At 38.1% G+C, this 15,796-nt stretch overlaps 1 protein-coding gene and 1 long non-coding RNA gene across 2 annotated transcripts in view; one reads left to right on the forward strand and one right to left on the reverse strand.

Annotated features, from left to right (window-relative positions):
* The window catches only part of LOC108518883 (uncharacterized), a 44,021-nt gene extending 41,648 nt beyond the window's left edge, over window positions 1–2,373 (forward strand). Inside the window, exon 3 of the long non-coding RNA XR_001882481.1 lies at window positions 1,276–2,373. This is a non-coding gene — a long non-coding RNA (uncharacterized LOC108518883). The remainder of the gene's footprint in view (window positions 1–1,275) is intronic.
* Window positions 1–15,796, reverse strand: part of EIF2AK3 (eukaryotic translation initiation factor 2 alpha kinase 3) — an 83,272-nt gene that overhangs the window by 22,796 nt on the left and 44,680 nt on the right. Inside the window, 7 exon segments of the mRNA XM_017857577.1 lie at window positions 1,427–1,628; window positions 1,630–2,205; window positions 3,316–3,465; window positions 6,649–6,771; window positions 10,525–10,637; window positions 12,933–13,153; window positions 15,063–15,185. Of these exon segments, the coding sequence (XP_017713066.1) occupies window positions 1,427–1,628; window positions 1,630–2,205; window positions 3,316–3,465; window positions 6,649–6,771; window positions 10,525–10,637; window positions 12,933–13,153; window positions 15,063–15,185 (1,508 nt within the window).

Consider the following 15,796-nt stretch of genomic DNA (forward strand, 5'->3'; position numbering starts at 1 on the left):
TTTTTTGGTTGGGGACCACACTAGAAATCTTTAAAAGGAATTGCCTTCTATTTAGAAAGGAAAAAACCTTTCTGATTTCTAGAAAAACTAACAGGAATATTAACTTTCTTCTTGCAATTTTTCTGGTGCATAGACAATTACAGAAAAATCTTTAGACAACATTGTAGCATTAAATGGATATTTACCAATATCTCATTTACATTATAACATTAGCAGAAGAATATTCATTATTAGTGAAAACATGATTCATTGTCTTTCAAGTTGGCATTTGTGTGTACAGCAAGTGTTAAGTACAAGAAGAATGTGTATTTCAGCTAGTTGTTTTCCACCTAGTGATAACCATTTACTATATTCAAACCTAAATGCTAGTATTCTCTCATATTAGCGGTGTGTGGTCTCCTGTAAACTGTCTTCTCCAGTCCAACCAAATAATTCATCTCTGAACTTTTAATTCAGTGCAGAACAATTCTTGGTAATCAGTTTGGGCCCACATCAAAATCACTGAAGGCTAATGATTATGTATGACTAAATAACAATCATATTGAAAAATAAGAATTATTTCTAATTCCTACACTTGTTACCCTAAAACTCTTAAAATATACCAAAGAATTTGAAAACCTACCGCTGATTTTAGAAGAAAATAACTTGTGTCCAAATAGCTACTTTTGTGCCTGAAACAAGTCTGTGGTTACATAAAACTGGAAAGACTTAAAATGGAATCACATCTATCAAGACTTTAAGCTACTTTCATCAGAAAAGTATTTATACATTCACTCCACATCTACTGGTGATGGCTAAGAGTATATGGAATGTGGGAAATTAGTTAAATTAAAAGTTCCATGTACTTATTTTTAGAAACACTACTAAGGAAATGTCACGTTTTAGTAAGAATCTTTAAGTAATTTTGCATATTATATTACTACAACATTTACTATTGAATATATTGAAAATAGAATCCAAGGTTTTAGAGCTATAAACAATCATCTGGTTAACTATTTGCTACCTTTCCCCATTCAGCTTCCTACCCCTTCCCCCAAAGTCTAAAGAGTTCAGAAATAGAAGGAAAAGTGTGGAGATCTGCCCCAATTCAAGCTGGCTAATAAAGGCTATATCTGCTCATGGTGGATTTTACCTAAAGATTCCTTTTTCTTTTTTTCCCTCATCTGGACTACTGAGAATACCTTTTACAGTAAAATGAACACAAACACATTAACGAAGAGAATGAATGCATGGTTTGCCTAAAGGTTTCAGACATAAGACTTCTTATTCTTGCAGCAGGCCCCTCCAAGGCTACCTTCTCAGACCTCTGCTCTCAGATGCTTTTACTCTCCCCAACTCTTAAGGATGCTTCAGAGTACTGCAAGTACTTCTCTGAATCACAAAACGTCAGATTGAAACCCAAGGGTGATGCGCCACAAATACAGACCTTGAGGTCCCTGTGCATCAGTCCTTTACTGTGAAGAAACTCCACTGCCTCTGCGATCTGCAGGAAGATGTGCAGACACATGCTCCTGTCTCTCTCCTCTATGGTACATCGTCCATTCATCCAGTCTTTGAGGTTTTCTTTTCTGCACAGCTGCATTTGAATGTAAAGATACACCTTTGGGGAACTGGGCTGGAGTTTTCTGTGGTGTTTTAGTGAGATCTAAACTTAAAGTGGTTGGTCTTGGAGGAGAAATAGATAATGTAGCTTCAGAAGAAGATTTGCTACTGGTGGGCTTGAAAGCAGTTAGTTTATTTGCACAATGGTTGCCAATATGCAATCGATTAGTTTTGGGCTCTTCTTTACTGGAAGCATTATCACAGCCAGAATCTTCAAATACTATCGAAGAGGAGGTTCTCTCCCTTGACCTTACATAAGGAGAAGCTTCAGAAGGACAAAGTTCAAAGGAGTGCCCCTCATCATTGCCATCCATAGTACCATCTTCCACATCACAGTCTGTAAGGCAGCTGTCCTGGAGGTTGTACGCTGCATCCACTGACTCACTGATGTCCTCATGGTCCATTCCTGGGAATTCCAGTGGTGAGAACTGGCTCTCAGATGAACTTGTCTGGTCACAGGAAATCCCTACTGAAAAAGACCTGCTTCTTTCTGGTGAAGGAGCTATGATTTCAACATGTTCTTTTGTAGAGAAAGGATCCATTCTGCGTATTTTAACTGACGGTGCATCCACTGGGCTAGGAGAGCTGAATGGCCAGTCTGTGCTAAAAGTGGGAGAAATACAAAGGGGTAAGAGTGAATATATATTGATTAAAGTACCTGAACTGCACCCTCTGTTTAAAAAGCTTCAACTATAATAAGTCCACTTACCAAATGGCAAACAACAAAACAACATACAAACTAAATAAAAACATGTAATGTGAGATAGAGAATATCACATTCCATTCATTCCTTCTAAAAAACTTAATTTTAAAGCTTAATTTTATACATGAAACAGTTACCTGGGACTGTCTGGGGCTGCCAGAGCAGCCTAAGATTTTTATGCAAAGTGAAGAAAGGATTCCTTGGTGGCTGTGATTCTGAAGCCCTAATCCAAATTAGGGCAGCGCCTCACAAGGCCTTGAGATACGCAGCCACTTCACTTGGACCTTCCATGGCTTACTTATTGGTTGAGTCTATAATAAGCACCACTTTAACAAGGTACCTCACGTGGGTCTAATGTTGCTTAGATACCTGTAGGTAGGAGTTTCACTCCAGCTGTTTGGTGGCAGTCTATCTACACATGCTTCCTTTTTCTTCTCTAATAGTTTTTAAAGGGCCTTCCTTCCTATAGCACATCATAGTTAATATGCACAATATATTCAGGCTAAGTTTACATATTTTAACTGCAAATAGCTCAAAACTACTTAAAAGAAGTTGTAAATTGTTAAGTGCTAACAATTAAATAAACATTTTAAAATTGGAGACAGAAGCAGATACCTTATATTGAGAAAAGTCACTATAAATCCCTCAATCAGTCACAATGTATAGAGCCCTATCAACTGATAATTTTTTAACATGTAAGTTCTCTCTTATTTTTTCTAACAGACAGGGTCTCACTATGTTGCTCAGGTTGGTCTTGAACTCCTGGGCTCAAGCAATCTTTCCACCTTGGCCTCCCAAAGTGCTAGGATTATAGGCATGAGTCACCCCTGCATGTTCTCAAAATCTAAATCAAAATTTCACAAGTGGTTAGAGAACTTTTCAAAACATGAAACAGAACTCTGCTGTTCCTTTTCTTTAAAAAAAAAAAAAGAACCTAAAGTTATAAAATTGATATTGTAATCACACAAGCTAAAAACTAGCTTAAGTGTATGTGTAACATAGTTAGTTACCTTTCATCTTTCAGCCAAATTTCATCCATCTTTTCTTGCCACTTCTCTGGTGGTGCTTCGAGCCAGGCATTGAAATATCTAACAATGCCTGGGTGTTCAAGTTTGGCTAAGGCTTTAACTTCTCGCATTACCTTTTCCCGAGCCAATTCCCTGAAAGAGAAAATATTTAAGGTGATGGATATTCCAGTTGCACTGATTTGATCTTTACAAATTATATGACTTATACCCCTAAAATATGTAGATATCAATAAAAAATGTATATATCAATAAAAAAGGAAAATTAAAGAAATAACATTAGCCTGAAAAGAGAGTAAGACAACACTGAAGGCTGTTGTTATATCTGAAGAAGTATTCATATCATAGTGAAAAACAGAAAATAATAAAATAAGATCTTTTCTTGAAAACTAAAATTAGAAACAGATGGTTAGCCTAGGTTATACTTCCTTTTTTTTTTTTTTTTTTTTTTTTGGAGACAGGGTCTTGCTCTGTCACCCAGGCTGGAGTGCAGTGGCACAATCTTGGCTCTCTGCACCTCCACCTCCCTGGTTCAAGTGATTCTCATGCCTCAGCCTCCCGAGTAGCTGGGTTACAGATGCGCACCACCACACCCAGCCAATTTTGTGTTTTTAGTAGACACAGGGTTTCACCATGTTGGTCAGGCGGTCTCAAACTCCTAACCTCAGGTGATCCACCTGCCTTGGCCTCCCCAAGTGCTGGGATTACAGGCGTGAGCCACCGTGCCCGGCCAGCCTAGGGGGTATACTTCTAAAAGGCCACACAAGTCCTGTATTTTAAAAAATACAAGTATTTCAGTTTTGTTTGTTTGTTTGTTTTCTGGAAATAAATGTTACAAGTGCATCTACTGCACATACAAATAAAGTTTTAAAATCCCAACTTCTTTGCTTGGCATTTAAGGTGCTATAAGCTATCTTTTTTTTTTTTTCTTTTTTTTTGCCTGAGACAGAGTCTCACTCTGTCACCCGGGCTGGAGAACAGTGATACGATCTCTGTACCTCCACCTGCTCACTGTAACCTCCACCTGCCTTTTAGTAGAGATGAGATTTTGTCATGTTGGTCAGGCTGGTCTCGAACTCCTGGCCTCAAGTGATCCACTCGCCTAGGACTCCTAAAGTGCTGGGATTACAAGCATGAGCCACTGTGCCTGGCCAACCTATCCTTTTCTTCCTCTCTTCCATCCTCCCCTATTCTCACCCTTTGTTCCATCTATTCCAGAACTCTCACCATTCTCCATACCACCTCCAAGCTTGTGAAAGCCTTTGCTCAGGCCATTTCATGCACTTGGCCATCCCTCCCAACCTGTCTTCTACTGAGGAAAAGGCTACTCTTGACACCCAGAGCAAATGCCACCATTTCTATGAAGCTTGACTGCCTTTTGGCCACATCCGCTCTTCTTCATGAGAAGCTATTAATATTTACTAAGATAAGGCAAAGGTCAAAATCTTTCTTGCATTGTATTTACTTGAGTGTACATACAAAAGCACCAAAAAGGTACAGGCTTCTTAAGGGTAGAAATCTGACTTAGTTTTTATAGCTTATGTAGTGCCTGGCACATATGAATATTTAAACTACTCAAAAGTTATTTACCAAAAGAAAAAAATTAGTTCCCTATTACCCAAACCACCCAATTCCTGTCCTTACCAGACAGGAATTTGAAAAAACTGCGACTACCAGATACGACGACAGCACAACAATTAGCGTGCATTTAATCTAGAATCAATAAGAGGCCAGCCAGGCACAGTGGCTCACACCTGCAATCCCAGCACTTTGGGAGGGCAAGGCAGGTGGATCATTTGAGGTCAGGAGTTCGAGACCAGCCTGGCCAACATGGTGAAATACTGTGTCTACTAAAAATACAAAAATTAGCTGGGCATGGTGGTGCATGCTTGTAATCCCAGCAGTTTGGGAGGCCAAGGCAGGTGGATCACCTGAGGTCAGGAGTTTGAGACCAGCCTGGCCAACACAGTGAAACACCATCTCTACCAAAAATACAAAATTAGCTGGGTATGGTGGTGCATGTCTGTAATCTCAGCTACTCGGGAGGCTGAAGCATGAGAATCACTTGAACCAGGGAGGCGCAGGTTGCAGAGAGCCGAGACTGCGCAATCCGCACTCCAGCCTGGGTGACAGAGCGAGACCCTGTCTCAAAAGGAAAAAAAAAAAAAAGAAAAGAAAGAAAAAAAAAAGCAACAAGAGCCTTCTACATAGTTAGAATAAAAGGTATTGCTGGAAGCCTATCATCTTAAGCATCACGCCGTTCTGAGCCAGAAATCACACTTCTAGGAATCTATCCTAAGGAAACAGATATTGTCAAAATGTACATAAAAAGATGAATATTGCAAAGTTTTTTTTTTATGGTAAAGTTATTTCTAATTGTTACAAATTAGAAACCAATTGTTTAACAATAAGAAATGGTTAAACAAAATATGGCACGTGTATTAAATGGACTATTACCAAGCCATAAAATACTTTTAATATACTTTAGGATTCTAATAAAAAACTTTTTTGTTTTTTTTTTGAGATGGAGTCTCGCTCTGTCACCCAGGCTGGAGTGCAGTGGTGCGACCTCAGCTCACTGCAAGCTCCACCTCCCAGATTCACGCCATTCTCCTGCCTCAGCCTCCGGAGTAGCTGGGACTACAGGTGCCCGCCACTGCGCCTGGCTAATTTTTTTGTATTTTTAGTAGAGACGGGGTTTCACTGTGTTTGCCAGGATGGTCTGGATCTCCCGACCTTGTGATCCGCCCGCCTCGGCCTCTCAAAGTGCTGGGATTACAGGCATGAGCCACCGTGCCCAGCCAAAATACTCTTAATAACATGAAAAATATAGAGGACATGACGAAGAAAGCAACAGACAAAACTGTACAGTACTGGCAACTGGTTACCAGTTAGGTAAATTTATGACCAGAAAACAAAATCAAAAGGATATACTCTAAAGTGTTAATAATAGTTATTACCGGGTAGAGACAATATAATTCAAATGTTTTTGTTCTAGTACTTTTCCTTATTTACACAAAAATATAGATATTTTAAAATGCTGCAATTTATTGAAGTCTAGTTATTATAAGCCAGTAAACGAAAGTCCTGAGTTAATAATAAAAAACAAGGGCATATTTTAAAAGTAGATAGAAAGCAACCTATATAGATAACAACTTTTAGACAGCTGGTTAATTGGTAGCACTTAGAACCTAAGATTTGAAAGGTCTGAAACTGTGTTTTCTATGGTGTTTACAGAGTACAGTAAGAAGGATATTTTACCCACGAGATTAGATCACACTGTGCTGATGTCAATTTACTAAAGGTACCACCCATTACCTATTGGGCAGACGGATCCTCTTGATAGCATAATTGCAGTCATCTACTTTGTTTTTAGCTTCAAAAACAACTCCAAAGCCACCACGTCCCAGGCACTGAATTGGCTCAAAATCAGTTAGATATCTTTAAAAAGAGGTAAAATTTATAAAGGTTTGCAATAGTTCTAAATTTTGTGGTAAGGTGAAAATCAGTTCAATCTTATGACACATAAAAATGTATAAACTCATAGAACTCATCTTAATAAATAGTATATTTTGAATTTGATTAACACATTTTTAGCTCTTCTGTTTGTATAAATGAAGCAAACACATTCTTACGTTTCCCAGAAAAAATTAAAAATAAAAAAGATGTGTTTAATTGGGAATCACTTGTTAGTCACTTGTTCTTACAGCTATTACACCACTGATGTGTGCTGTCCAATACTTCCTATCATCTACCAAAATATCATATTCCTTATTCTCGTATCTTTTACATTCTGTGACATTTTGTACTCAATTACAGAAAATGTGGTTTTATCTTAGCAAATTACCTGTAAATTTTATGGGAAAAATTTAATCAATCCTATTATACCCAGGTACTATTTTAGCCACAAACCTTCCTAGGAACCAAAGCTGACATGGGTTGGGTTGCCTCATGAGTCAGTGTACTTACCACTGGAGGTACCAAGTCAGACAGAAGCCAACTCACCATCTGTCACTCACAGGGGCCTCCACTAAGCAGGCTGTTTCTCCCTTTAGTGCTGACTTCACTGACCTGCACTGTACAATCCAGTCAGTTTGCACCATGCTCTCTCACAATTCAAGGTTTTGCTTCTGCTGTCTGCTCCACTGGGATGGCCTTCCTCTGTGCGCTTAATGAACCCTATTCTTCTTTCATTCTGCTCATCTCACCACCTCTGTAAGGCTTTCTTAGATCCCTGTCTCAACATTCCCATAACACTCTTCACACAATACTTTGAAGTATTTAAACTTAACCTTAATTTTTTGTAATTATTTGTAAGCAGCTCCCTTCTCCCACCGCCACTGTATTGTGGGGGCCATGAATACAGAAAATCATTCTTGTTTCTCTTTGTATTTCCAAAGGGTGGGCACTACCTGACAAACCGAAAGTCTAACAAATGTCTGTTGAATAAATGCATGAATTAATAAATGAATAAGTTAGATTATGTCTGATATCCCTTATAAGGGTAAGTTAATTGCTTTATGACTTACATACTCATTAATTTAGTAGTTGCCTCAGCTGGTTAAAGCATGGAATTAAGGAGAAGCAATAGATTTCAACGTTCCATGGGCCAATTCCTTTCATAGAAAATGAAGAGCAATAATCTGTATTCCTAAAAATAGCCAGTCAAGGTACCTCAGTACAAACCAGTCTCCCCAAATGCAAAAGCCCACAAAGTTCATATCCTACTCCTGGAGGGTCAACTGAATTATCTTCCTATATTAAGGAAAACACCTATATAAAATGGATTATCTTCTAAAAGAGTAACACCTTTATGTGATTACAGACCCTAGAAATGTAAGTATCATCTTGCCTAAGTTGTCAGCTGATAAATGACAGAGCTGGGATTTGAACTCATGACTGAATGCAGAGATTATGTTCTTAACAGTGCCTAGAACATCGTTGCCACCAAAAAACATTAGGTATTCTATAGAACTCCCATAAAAAAAAAAAAAGACTCAAGAGCTGCATTCTTCATACTGAATAAAGTTAAAGAAAAACTGACAAGTCTAATTCAGTTTTGCGTATATTATTCTAATTTTCTTGACAACAGCCTGACAAATACATCTTTATTCATGATACCGCATTTATTCTACTCCCCAAACCTCATCTCTACTTGCCGAACTCTCACAATTTAAAATTCAGTTCAAATATGACTTCATTTATGATGCCCTCCTAGATCATCACAGATTTAGTGGTTTGGTTCATGACTTTCTTCTTATATGTTTGTTTTACCCAGTAGTATCTTTCCCATAGACTTTAAGTTTCTCCAGGATAGGAGCGGTCTTTTAATTCTCCCAAAGCCTGAATTATTGTCCTGCACACAGCTGTTCAGAATAAATGTGTAATGAACAATGAATGACTTCAGTAGCAGACTACCTCGTGGGAGTTGTTGGATTCTTTATTCTTTCTCTTACTGCCTGCTGGTGTTGACAGTCACTGACATATTAGTATTTTTATTAGCAAGGGTGTTAAAGTAGCCTTTAGCATTTGTTAATCACCTAGTAAATCTTGCTTTGTTTATGAAATTGACTGGTTTTACCTGTTCCCCATCATCCTGAAGCAGCTGGTTTGACAGAAAGGTAGAATGGCCTTTTGAAGACTCCATTACACTGCCAGGTAGGTGCCTTGCAGGGCTAGGGGAAGGTTCTCCAGAAAGCTGTATATGCTCTGAATCAGTGTCTAATATATTATAGCATGGTTCCCATAGCCAGTATGTACAGGTCCAGGGATCAAGGGATGGAAACGGGAGTGGCATCACCCACCATTACCCCCTAGTGATCTATTAGCAACATTTTTGCTTCCTGTTCCTGTGAACTTATGTTTGGCTGGCCTAGAGGTCTTCGTCTAAGAGACAGGAACACTTCCACCAGGAGATACAACAGCAACTTTGAACTCCTCATGCCTTTGAATCAACAAAGAAGACAGCTACTCTGCTGGCTGGGTGACTAATCCTGACTACCAAGGGGAAACTGGATTATTGCTTCACAGTGGAGGTGTAAGAAAGAGTAGGTCTGAAATACATGAGATCCCTAAGGGATCTCTTTGTATAATCATGCCTTGTGATTAAGGTCAATGGAAAACTGTAACAATCCAATCCAGGCAGAACTACCAGTCTCCCAGACCCTTCAGGACTGTGGATTTGGGTCACCCTACCAAATAAAGAATTACAACCGGCTGAGGTGTTCTCTGATAGGAAAGGGAATATGGGATAGATAGGGGAAGAAGGTACTTATAAATACCAGCTGTGACCACATGACAAGTGACAAAAATGAGGACTGTAATTATCACAAGTATTTCCTTAATTTGTTGTGAATATGCTTGTGCATCTATATCTATATAGAAGTAGATATATATAGATATATGCCTATGTATAAGGTATATATGCACATCTTGTCATTTCTGTTTCCTTGGAGGGCCCTAATATACATATTTATCTATTATTTTCAATCTTTTCTGCCATAAAATCATTACCCTAGATATTAAGTAGTATAGTTCCATGTCTTTACTTTGTCCCCATATCACTAAAGTGATAAGAAGTATGCTATCAAGACAAAGAGAAAAGTAGGTATAATCCATGTAATACGAAAAATAAACCATAACACCATTTATAGTGACCACAATGTATCAAAGGTTACATTTTATACTTGAGAGATTGTAATAGCTTCTCTACTTTTATTTTACTTTTATTTAAACTGCCTACTTTTAGCTAATCCATCTCCCTCTTCTGCTTTTAAAAACTATCTGTTCTATCAGTGTTTTTCCCTATATTTCTACTTCCTATTACAGATAGAACATCAATGAAAATAAATGAGGATTCAGAAACATGTAGAGACTTGTATCACACCTTATAAACATAATAATTATTGTCTGGTACTATAAATGCTAATCCTAATACATAGTAGGCCCTAAATAACTAAGTTACTTGAATAAGAACTTAATTTGGTAGCTGAAATTCTAAACTCCTATAACACTCTATTTTTATCTTTCTTAGGGTATATACCACTTTTAATACATTTAAGTTACTTGAATTTATTTATTGAGGGTTAAGTCTACATTTTATTTTTCTAGGTATCTACACATTAAAAAATTTAAACAAGATCTTAGGTCATTTCTTCTTTGATTCAAATGGCTGTATTTTAATAAGACTCTTACCGTGACACATATCCAGAGTTTTTTATGTCATTCCAGCTACTGTCATTGGCTTCACCACTTACAGAATCATATTTATTTTCAGTTTGACACTGAGTTTCAGACTCCTTCCTTTGCTGATAAGGTGAAAAACAAAATCACTACCAGTACAAAGCTGAACTGAAGTTAGCTAATGATTTTGGTTATAAAATAAACAACACTGAAAATACATAAGTAGCATCAAGAAAATAAAAGCATTATGAAAACAAAATGCAGCATTTTGCTTTATTACAAAAGAAAAAAACTTTATCTTCCCATTGCTATCCCTCCAGTCAGTATTTGAGGGGATTTTGTTTCTTTATAATGTGGGTATGTCATATGTACAGCATGATATACAACTAGATATAAAGAGAAAGACAGTGCACACATGTAAGCATAAACGCAAACTCCTGGGCAAGATTACAGTGATTTCTTTTGACAAAATGAGGTAGAAAAAAAAGCAAACAAACAAAAAACCCAATAACAATAACAACGACAAAAAGACTAGAGTGATTTCTTTCCCAACCAATTTCACAAATTGCATTAAAAATGCTTTTAATAACAGGAAATTAAATTAGGCAATGTTTCTTTACCAACATCTCCTAAAATATTTTTTAGAGGATGTTAATAATTATGGTCAAATGGGGGCACTGTGGGTCACCTGTTTAGTCACTGATTCTTTCAACATATCTTTACTGAGCTCCAATTATGTGCCAGGCACTGTGTAAGGGGCTAAGGAGATGGTGGTAAACAGTGTAGACTAGTCCTTGTCCTTAAGAATGTTCAGTCTAGGCCAGGCGTGGTGGCCCATGCCTGTAATCCCAACACTTTGGGAAGCGGAGGTGAGCAGATCACTTGAGGCCAGGAGTTTGAGACCAGCCTGACCAATGTGACAAAACCCCCATCTCTACAAAAAATACAAAAATTAGTGAGGTGTGGTGGCGCATGCCAATAGTTTCAGCTTGGGAGGCTGAAGCACAAGAATTGCTTGAACCTGGGAGGCAGAGGTTGCAGTGAGCCAAAATTGTGCCACTGCACTCCAGTTTGAGTGACAGAGTGAGAAGAGTGAGACCTTGTCTCTGGAAAAAAAAAAAAAAAAAAAAAAAGAATGTATAGTCTAGAGGTAGAGAGAGAAATTAGGAATTACCTATTAAATATTTTAGTAAATACTCTAGTAAGGGGAGTGCAGAGTGTAAACACAGGCAGGAAATCTAACTCAGAAATAGGAGGTTAAAGATGACTTCCCAGGGGGATGTGTCAACTAATTTCAAACTAAAAGATATTACCCGGGAGTTAATTATTTGAGAGGGAAGGGAGAGGAGGTAGGGAACAAGGTTCCAAGGCAAGGTTAGACAGATGAGTGCTACCAGGCTCAGCGAGAGCATGGTCTACAGGGAAGACTGAAAGAAGCTCAGTCTAGTGGCTGAGCATGGCGGAGGGGAGGAAGGGATTAGGGTACCAGTGAAGGACGGGACATGAGCAGGCAGGGTATGAATCATTCAGAATCTTGCATGTTCTAAGAAGGTTGGACTTGAGCCTAACAACAATGGGGAGAAAGGTCAGGTATTAGAGGTTTTTAAGCCCAGAAATGCAGCTGGAGTTAGGGTGTAGAGAATGGACTGGAGAAAGCCTGAGGACTAGGGGCACAGAAGTCAGTTAGAGGCTATTTCAGTGATTCAGGAGAGGTGTGATGATGGTATTTGTGCTGGTGAAATGAAAACTGACACATAGAAGAAGAAAAATATGAAGATATCTAGGAGGAAGGATTTGACAGAACTTGGTGACTGATAAGGGAGAGAAAAATGATTCACGGCTTTGGTGACTGCATATGGCCGTACATTTTTTTGAGAGAGAAAAATGCTAGAACAGGCTGGGGAGGGGAATGGGAGTGGAAATGAGGACAGTCTGAGATATGGCTCATTTGAAGTGCCTGTGTAGCACTTACTAGATAGCTGTTCCAGAGAAACAGATTTGGAAAACATTAGTATATAAGAAGATTAGAGCTGGGAAAGTAGGGAAGACCATCCAAGGAGAGTTTGTGGGATGAACAGTGAAAAGAGGGAGCCCTGAGGAATACCAACAATACTGAGAGGATGAGAAAGATCAGGTTCTGAAGCATCCACATCACACCCAAGGAGACCAGGAGAGCATGGTGTCAAGGAAGTCAGGCAAGAAAGGTCAAAGGGAGATGCTCAACAGTGTCAAATACAAAGAGGTTCAGTTAGATAAGGACTGAAAAATGTCCATTACATTTAACACAAGGAAGATCACTGAGACTTTTGGCAAGAGTAGCTTTGGTGGAGCAGTAGGGATGGAAGCCAGACTGCAATGGTTGAGAAGCAAATGGAAGGTGGGGAAGTGGAAACCAGAGAATAAGCAACCATGATTCTTACCCTGTGAGGATGAGGGTGGAAAAGCCTGCGCACAATAAACGTTGTTGCTATGATACAAAACAAAATCGTTGCAACTATTTCTTTCCACCAGTGTAAGAGGAGAACAGGATCCTTTTTGCGGATATTCTTGTTGTAATTTGGGTTGTCGAGGAATCTGACTGTAATCTGTGTGCTTCGTTTGTTCCTTTCCCTCTTGTAGTATGGTAGATAATAACCATTATCTTCAAATAGAAACATTAAAATGGTTTTTTTTTAAAGGCAATCGAAAATAGGCCCATCTTTAACTATTACAATTTATCTGTTTTCCTATGACTGATCACACTAATTCCTTTTGTCTCTCTTCTTTAACATATTTTAAACATCATAATTTGTCTCATTTTTCTCCAGTAAATATAGACATTTTCCTTTATCCTAGATGCATATTAAATTTTCTTTATATTAAGTAATAATACCAGAAACAATCTTAAGGGCTACTCCATTCATAACCTCATTAATAATTCAATTCTTTAAATACAAGAATTAATACTCAATCTTCCTTCAGGGTATTTTTAGCTTTCCTTTTGCTTGGTTATCAATAAAATACCAAATTTTACCACCAAACATTCTTCACAAAATGAAAGGAAAACATCCATGCTGTTTGGTTCAGTTTAGGCTGCCAAAATGACTCTGCCCCAGAAAAACAGCCTGTCTTTTTTTGTCTTCCATGTTGTACTATGTGCTCAGATTACACCATTCACTTTTACCTTATCTTTTTTTTTTTTTTTTTTTTTTGAGACACGGTTTCGCTCTGTTGCCCAGGCTGGAGTGCAGTGATCTTGCCTCACTGCAACCTCCATCTCCTGGACTCAGGTGAGCCTCCTGCCTCAGCCTCCTGGGTAGCTGGGACTACAGACGTGTACCACAATGCCTGGCTAATTTTTGTATTTTTAGTAGAGATGGGGTTTCACCATGTTAGCCAGGCTGGTCTTGAACTCCTAACCTCAAGTGATCCGCCAGCCTCAGCCTCCCAAAGGGCTGGGATTACAGGCGTGAGCCACCGCGCCCAGCCTACCTTATCTTTTGATCAATATCAAGATAAAGGGGCTGGGCGCGGTGGCTCACGCCTGTAATCCAGGCACTTTGAGAGGCCGAGGTGGGTGGATCACGAGGTCAGGAATTTGAGACCAGCCTAGCCAATATGGTGAAACCCCGTCTCTACTAAAAATACAAAAATTAGCTGGGCATGGTGGCGGGCACCTGTAGTCCCAGCTACTCAGGAGGCTGAGGCAAAAGAATCGCTTGAACCCAGGAGGCAGAGGTTGTAGTGAGTCGAGATCGTGCCACCGCACTCCAGCCTGGGTGACAGAGCGAGACTCCGTCTCAAAAAAAAAACAAAAGAAAAGAAAAAGATAAAGGCTGCTGTTTCTAGTTCAGAGCTATTTTTTTATTTGTTTTTTAATCAATTTAACTTATATAATAACTTTCCAGTGCTAACATCTAGGGTAACTGATGAGGAGTCTATGTGTTTACCTGATACAGATTTGAGGACTTCTTAATTACACAACTTTTAAAAGGCTTTCATACCTGAACTTCAAAAAATTTCTTACTAAATAGAAATGTATTTCATGCCAAATTTCACCTATTCTTGACTTTTGCACTAATTTCTCTTGTCTAAGAAATTAAAATAACCTAATTGTGCATCATTTTCATGTGGTTTTATGAAAAACACATTTTCTTCATTATACAGGCTACTATACAGCCTACATAATATGGGCTGATAAAGAAGAGCTAATAACGAGAACCAATGTTTACTGACACTATGTGACACACATGATGCTAACTAAGACTTTGCATGCATTATCTCATTTAGGCCTCACAACAACTTAATACATAGATATTAGGATTATTATTCTAATTTTACAGATAAAGAAACTGAGACACAGGGAGTTAGATGTGCCCAATCTAGCATGTGGCAAACATGGGATCTGAACCCCGGCAACCTAACTTTGGAGCTTGTATACTTAGTAATAATTCATGAAATTGTCTCCCAAGATATTTTATTTTCTATATTCTAATCGACTTTTCTTCATTTGAATTCTATTAATTAATTTCAAATTAAAAAATAAAATAAATCTCAGTATTTTCACTTACCATATGGATACTGCAAGATTGAAAGTGCGCCATTACTATATTCTTCATGAGAAAACTTATCATTACTAAGACATTTGTCAAATTCATCAGATCCTACCAAGACAGGAGTTCTGGAAGGAGAATCTAAAATAAAATTATTATTTTATTAATAATAATATTTCTTAAATCTTAACTGTTATGACTTGAATAAAAATGCATGTGCTCATTAATTGAATAAACTGATATTCAACCATAATTCAGTTCAAACATATAAGTTAAACAAATGGCCCAGGACTCTTGCCTTTGAAAAGCACACAGTCTTACAGAGAATCTGAGTCGTTTAAACAAACAATTAAAATATGACATGACATATGTAGTAAAAAACATGTACAAGGTATAGAAAGATAATGAAAGAAGTAGGTGCCCAGTATTTGATTTCTATTCATTCATGTCTCAAAGAATATGATGTGCTAGCCAGAAAACTTTTGCCTAAATAGTCTTAATATAAATACGTTAAGAGTTCAATGTTACTTTGGCAAGGTCAGCGAATGATTAAGAGTTTTTCTAAGTTGTATAGAGAAATATATATATATATATTTTATTATACTTTAAGTTCTAGGGTACATGTGCATAACGTGCAGGTTTGTTACATATGTATACTTGTGCCATGTTGGTGTGCTGCACCCATCAACTCGTCAGCACCCATCAATTCATCATTTATATCAGGTATAACTCCCAATGCAATCCCTCCCCCC

The sequence above is a fragment of the Rhinopithecus bieti genome, unplaced genomic scaffold (genome assembly GCF_001698545.2).
Source record: "Rhinopithecus bieti isolate Rb0 unplaced genomic scaffold, ASM169854v2 scaffold_46389, whole genome shotgun sequence".
NCBI lineage: Eukaryota > Metazoa > Chordata > Mammalia > Primates > Cercopithecidae > Rhinopithecus > Rhinopithecus bieti.